General features: G+C 30.5%; 2 protein-coding genes across 2 annotated transcripts in view; both read right to left on the minus strand.

Moving 5' to 3' along the window:
- Positions 1–1,563, minus strand: part of LOC107471019 (flavonoid 3'-monooxygenase) — a 5,369-nt gene extending 3,806 nt beyond the window's left edge. The window contains exon 1 of the mRNA XM_016090459.2: positions 1,078–1,563. Coding sequence (XP_015945945.1) covers positions 1,078–1,524 — 447 coding nt within the window. The 5' untranslated portion in view covers positions 1,525–1,563. The remainder of the gene's footprint in view (positions 1–1,077) is intronic.
- A 2,106-nt stretch (positions 1,564–3,669) lies between these two features.
- The window catches only part of LOC107471013 (uncharacterized), a 12,643-nt gene continuing 9,535 nt past the window's right edge, over positions 3,670–6,777 (minus strand). Inside the window, exons 2-5 of the mRNA XM_052255703.1 lie at positions 6,031–6,637; positions 5,856–5,941; positions 5,469–5,660; positions 3,670–3,902 (exon numbers count right to left, since the gene is read on the minus strand). Of these exons, the coding sequence (XP_052111663.1) occupies positions 5,865–5,941; positions 6,031–6,637 (684 nt within the window). The 3' untranslated portion in view covers positions 3,670–3,902; positions 5,469–5,660; positions 5,856–5,864. The remainder of the gene's footprint in view (positions 3,903–5,468; positions 5,661–5,855; positions 5,942–6,030; positions 6,638–6,777) is intronic.

Genomic DNA, 6,777 nt, shown 5'->3' on the forward strand with positions numbered 1-6,777 from the left:
TTTTAAATTTATTTTTAAAATAAACAACAAAATAAAATTAAATATATCATATGTAATTATATTTAAGTGTGTTAAATACAATTTGAAGAAAATACTCGATGAGTATCCAAATATATCACGTGAATATGATAATTCAACAAAAATATATTAGGCAAATTATTTTTATTTCAGAAAAAAAAAAGTAGAATTAGTAAAGAATTCAATGTGTGGCCTACGGCAGTTGTCCACTTCTCCCTTATTACAGAAGTTTCGAATTCAATGTACGACATTTCTAGACAGTGCCACAGCTAGCTTCTTTGTATGACTAATTCATTCCAATCCCACATAAGCACACAGGATATTTATTTTTCTGAAATACGATCTATAATACTTATATTTTTTCCTAAATTAAATAGTTAGATTTAAATTTGTTATTCTCAGTTTTTACAATAAAATTGTTTTAATCATTCAAGAATAAATTATTTATATGATATTAATAGTACATAATAAATCTAACTATCATACTATGTATGGAAATACTAAAATTAACTATCAATATAAAATATATATTAAAAATAAATTAAACTATATATATTTATATATAAATATATTAGTAATTAATTTTAATGGTTAATTTTATAAAAAAAAATATTTTTGTAAAGCTAATTACATGCATGTTAAACACGTAAAATAATTGTTTTATACTTTTATTAGTCGTCAAGTATGTCATATATATTTTATAAAAATATTTTTTTTTCGATTCTAACAATCAAATTAAAAGCATCTATCATAAGGATTATTTATACCAAGTTTCTGAAGATTGAACATCAATAGAGGCATAATCTAGAAACCTCATTCTCGGGTTCATTTTAACTTTACATACCGTACGTTAATTATTTTAATAAAAATTATATCAAATCATTTTGAACTGCCATAAAATTTCATAAACATATTTTTTATAATGTCTAAGCTTTTAATTCAATATCATTTGATCCTAATATATAATTTTTAGTTTAAAAATAATCAATATTGCAATATTATTTGGTTTCATTGTAACAATTATGCCATATGTGCAGCAAGAAAAGGTGGTTAATTAACCTGACGCAAGTGTTTGAAATCATCCAAAGCCTTGGCAGAGAAAAGATGAAGAGAGCTAATTTTCCTGAGCATCCTCCACCTTGGTCCGTACGGTGCAAACACAAGATCTTGATAGTTATATGCTATGTACTTTGCCCCTGCATTTGGGGGCCTGCTACTGAAATTGGCGTCGTGCACCTTCAAGAACTGCTCCGCTACTTTCGCGGATGCGGCCACCACCACGTCTACCATCCCTAGTCTAAGATGCATGAGAGGACCATGCACTTTGGCTAGGGCTGCAATAGCATGGTGGGGCACCGGGCCCAAGTGTGGTAAGTTTCCTATTACTGGCCACGGCTTTGGGCCCGGGGGTAGTGGTAACGACGGCCGGGTAACAAACTTGACGATACGGTATATGAGGATTGCCAAAGCGATTGTGGCAAAGCCAATACTCCATGAAGACACCATGGTTTTGGGTTTGGATCAAGAAGATGATGATTTGTTTCTCAAAATGTCTCACCCTTGGTGATATATATAGGGAAACTTCCATTTTCCTTTTTATTCCTTTTAAAATTTCTTGACATCTATGATTAATGTTAGACGTAGACTTAACTTGATCTTGTCAAAGACGTACCTAAAAAAGTAGTTACAAAATTCGATTATACTATATGTACATCAAAATCAGTCATTAAAGTCAATTACAAGTATAAAATATATATTAAAATATAAATACATATTAAAAATAAATTAAACTATACATATTCTTTTATAGTGATTGATTTTGGTATATGTACAAACAATATTTTTATACTAAATTAACTATTATATATTTATATATAAATATAAATATGATCATTAATATTTTGTGTACGTAGAATATGATTGATTCGATATAAGTAACTGATTTTTTCTTAGTTATATTTTTTAAAATTATAAATTGAATTAAAAAAAAAGAGGTAATTTTTCACTAAAACGAATTTATTTCCAGAATTATTTTATTCAATGGATCTTAGTTATTTCCAGAATTATTTTATAAATAGATGAAATCTCATCTCATGCAATAAAAATTAAAAAGTGGTGGAGTGGGAGTGACATGCCACAAGAGCCATTCGTAACGATCGAGTTAATCACAATAAAGAATATTAGAATAAGTGAGGAAAAAAATTAGGGGATAAAGTCCCAAAAGAGAAGGGAGGTTAGTTAAGGCTAGCTAATCGGTTTTTCTTCCAATCTTATTGACAAAAGAAATTTTGGTGGATAAAAAATATTTTCAGCTGGTGAGTGGAGGTGACAAGTAGACACGTTATAATCTTGTTATAATTTTTCTTTTAAAATAATAATAACAATAATAACACAGTATATATATTGTTATTCCTAATATTTAAATTTAAGATCTTTTAACTAAAATATAAAATATGTACTGCTTTGATTAATTTTATATTTAGGGTAAAGTATATTTTTTATTCTTGAAGTTTAGTAAAAGTATAAAAAATATTCTTAAATTTTATTTTATTTTAATTTTGTCTCAAAATTAATTTTTTTATAAAATTTAGAATAAATTCAACAACAATTATATAAGAACAAATTATGCATTATTATTGAATTGGTCTTAAATTTTTAAAATTTAGCTATCGAAGATATATTTAAGGTAAATCGAATTTTTTGAGATAAAATTGAAATAAACTAAAATTTAAAGATATTTTTAAAATTTTTATCAAACTTCAAAGATAAAAAATATATTTTACTCTTATAGATAATATGTACTACTTTGGTATCCATTTTTACCTTCAGCCCCACATTTTTATAACATGAACTTAAAATAATAATAATAATAATAATGTGTGCATATATATAATCTTATAACAAAAGGAAAAGTTTAGTGACAGAAAATATAAGTTGAATAAACTTACGTTGGTACGTATAATAAGTTGATGATTCTATTATTAACAGAGAAAAACTGGAAAAAAAAAATGAAGTAGGGGCATTCCTTGTGAGAAGATCGGGTAGGTAAAATAAACGGTGGTTGTGGTGGAAAACGTGGCTTTGATACTTCACTTTCACATGTATTAAGGTTAGGTGCATACATCACTCGTGATCGTTGATATTTCGTTATACCCTACAAAACTTAATTAATTGGTTTCGTTTATTATTTTAGATTTTTTTTCGAGATCTATAGATCTACAAAAAAAAAAGCAATATTTGTAATAAAAAAAATTGTTACAAAAAATCGAAATTTTAAAACAAAAAAAATTTGTAATAACAAAAAGAGCTGTATGTATAACAAAAAATGAAACTATTACAATTCAAAATAATATTTTATAACAATTTTTTTTTATATAAAAAACCAAAAGTCGTTATAAAAATGATAACAAATTTTAACCTTCAAAATATTTTTTATGACAATATATTTTTTTCTATCATAAAATTTTATTATAAAATGTAACTTGATTTTGGAACATTTTTTTTTAGTTACAAAATAAAGTACTTTATTTTGTGATAATTTTTTAATACAAATTACACGCATAATTTGCCAAATTATATTTTTTTAATTAATTAATATATTAACTAATTTACTCAACAAGTCAACATTCATATAATATATAATAACATAGATAGTTCAAATATCTTTCATTTAACAAAAATTGTTTTATAAATATTCAACATATAAACATTAAAGTACAAACTAACAAGACACATTGAAGAACTCTAATGAACTAGATAAATACATAGGACAAGAAAAAAAATAAGAAATTATAAATCTCTAAAATATAAACTACAAATTACAAACTCCATTATGTTTATCCATCTTCTTTCTCATGGAAAAGCTTCTAATAAGTGTAACACACCTGAAAAGATGACCAACAATAATAATATGGTGTCAATTAATGCAATTCTAAAAGATTGTAATAACAATATGATGTCAATTAATGCAATTCTAAAAAATTGTCTAGAAAATTTGAACTTTACTGTCTCTAGTACCTATAGTTTCAAATTGTTCAGTTAGCACAAACATGTGAGGAAATCACACAGCCAACATAACCAAACGGTTCAACTCAAATTAAATGACACCTACAACATTGAAAACAAGACACTTTGCAGAGCATGGTTCTTTACGTCCTGTCACCTAAGGTTTGAAGCTCCATGAACAATGGCAAAGTTTTGCCAATATCAATAATCTGCTGAAATTCAAAACCCTATTGCATTACCAACCAAAGGCTTCACATGCTTATCAAAGCATCAATATCCTCATCACAGAAACTACACACCCATCCTAAGTTTTCCATTCAACAAAAAAAAAAAATCAATATACTTGGCAAAGGAACAAAAAAATTTACAGCAACAAAAGATTTAGCTAAGTGATTTTTTAAGCAACACAACTATTCAAGTATTAAACTCAACCCAGTGATGTTATCCAGCAACAAAATTCAACCCCGTGTGTTATCCAGCAACAAAATTCAACTCAATGATGTTATCCAGCAACAAAAAAATTTGTTCAGGTTCAGCAATAATTCTAAAATACCAAATACTACAACAACAACAACCAGTCCACCATCATAAAATTCTAATTTCAAACCCGTGAGAGTGGCATAATAAGTCATTACTTGAATACTTGTAATTAATTTGTCCCTCTATATATAGGAAAATATATTTTTCTTTACTATCTCTCTCTTGTCTGATTAAAGTCTTCACATACACGTCTCAAGTTTTTTTTTTCAAAAAGAAAGCATTTCAATAACTAAATAATTCATTTTCATTGTTTCATACACTATTAGTGAAAAAAATAGATAATAATGCTATAAAATTAGTATAATTTGTTATTTTTTAAAACAGAGAAGAGCGAGACAAGAAATTGCAAGGGACTAACAGAATTACTGTTCTCTATGAGTAAATTTTGAAAAAGACCCTTCCAAAACAAAATATATATGGATAATCTACCGTAATTTTCATATAACAATAATATGTGTGATATTTAAATAAAAAATAAAAATAAAAACCTTCATAATCATCCACATGCTGTTTGAATGATATTAATGTCCTTAGACTAACTATTAAGGCCATTAAAGCCATTTATCCTACCCAAAATTATTTATGCCTGTTAATTTGAAGAACAGTAAAACACACACTTATAGGTACACTTGTTACTGTAGAGAAAGATGAGCTGAAGGCAATTAAGTTTTAACTCCGTTCACTCTTTAATTCTTCTATCTTTGGATATCAACCGTATTGTTACATTATTAATTCAGTTTGGGTTTATTAAGTAAAAAACCAAACACACCAGGTTTCACTATATATTAAAACCCCAGAAATTCTAAAGAACTCCAGCCGTTGGTTGCAGGTATAATTATATTCAACCAATTCAAACTTCAAAATTAATGCAAGGCAGGTAAACAATAGATTCTATCATAACTTACCTCACCAGCACCAACAAGGATATATGATCCTACAGTAACATCATGCACAGGAACACTCTTGTACACCAAGTTGAATGTATTAGGAAGCTTATCACCACTGGTGTCAAGAACAAGTGCAAACTCGGGATGATTCTCTTTCAACTCTGAAATTGACACTGAAAGTCTGAAAGAACTGGGTCGAAAGGAGCTCACCTGGGAAATCAATAATCCAATCAAGCAGATTTATAACAATAATCCAATCAAGCAGATAATTTCACTTGTCCAAAGCAAATCAATCCAATCCATAAAACCCACATAATCAACAAACATATATTTTTGCATCAATATCGATTTATAACGATCGTAAATAAAATGAGTTTAAAGAAAACGCCCTCTCTCGGCCTATACCTTCAGCAGTCACAACCACAGCTCATTCCACCCTCGCAGCAACGGCGGCAATCCCAAACGCGACATGCAACAACGAGAAATCAATCCTTCATTACCAAAACCTCAGAATTTTCACCAAAAACATAACATAACGCATATAATTTAGCTATGAGGGTTTCGAAACAGAAAGGCTTACCGTAACAAAGGAAAAACTCAGAAACAGAGCGGCAGTGGATCTCGACAGCGGCAGCAGCGTTTCCCGGCGACAGAGGCGCGGTGGCGCAGCTGGTTCCCCCTCCGGCAGCGGGTGTAATGGAATCAGCTTCTTCTCCCCCTTCGAAGCCCCCCAACGGCGATGCAATGGATCTGACAGTGATGGGATTCTCGGCGGCGGCAAGAGCTTCTGATGGCGACGGCGTCTGGTTCACGAACGGCAGCGATGACGGAGCACAAACGGCGATGGCGACGGCTTCTTCCTCCCGCTCGCGCTCCTCCTCTCCGCCTCGGACTCGATGATGGCGACGCGTGGAAGGCAGCTCCCTCTCTCGCACGGTTTGCTCAACGGCGTCCCCTTCTCTCCTCTTCGTCAGTGGAAGCGGCGGCGGCTTCGCAGTCCACAGCAGCGTCAACGGTGGTGGCGAGACCCACGACACCGGCGCTGTCTTGCTCTGCTTCTCTCTTCTCCCACAGCTCTGATTCTCCCTCTCTTCCCTCAAGCTCTCACCATTTCTTTCTTTTCCTTTCTTTTTTTTTCTGTGTTGGTGAGGGGTAACAAGGTGAGGGTGGATGGCGGTGGTAGAGGGCTAGAATTTGTGTAGGTTAATGTTAAATTAGGGTTTTGGGTAGTTTAGAAAATTTAAATAAAAATAGGGTAATAATGTAATTTTATAAAATAAATAAAAAGATAGAATAATAACAAAAAATTAAATAAAATATAAAATAT

The sequence above is a fragment of the Arachis duranensis genome, chromosome 10 (assembly GCF_000817695.3).
Source record: "Arachis duranensis cultivar V14167 chromosome 10, aradu.V14167.gnm2.J7QH, whole genome shotgun sequence".
Lineage (NCBI taxonomy): Eukaryota > Viridiplantae > Streptophyta > Magnoliopsida > Fabales > Fabaceae > Arachis > Arachis duranensis.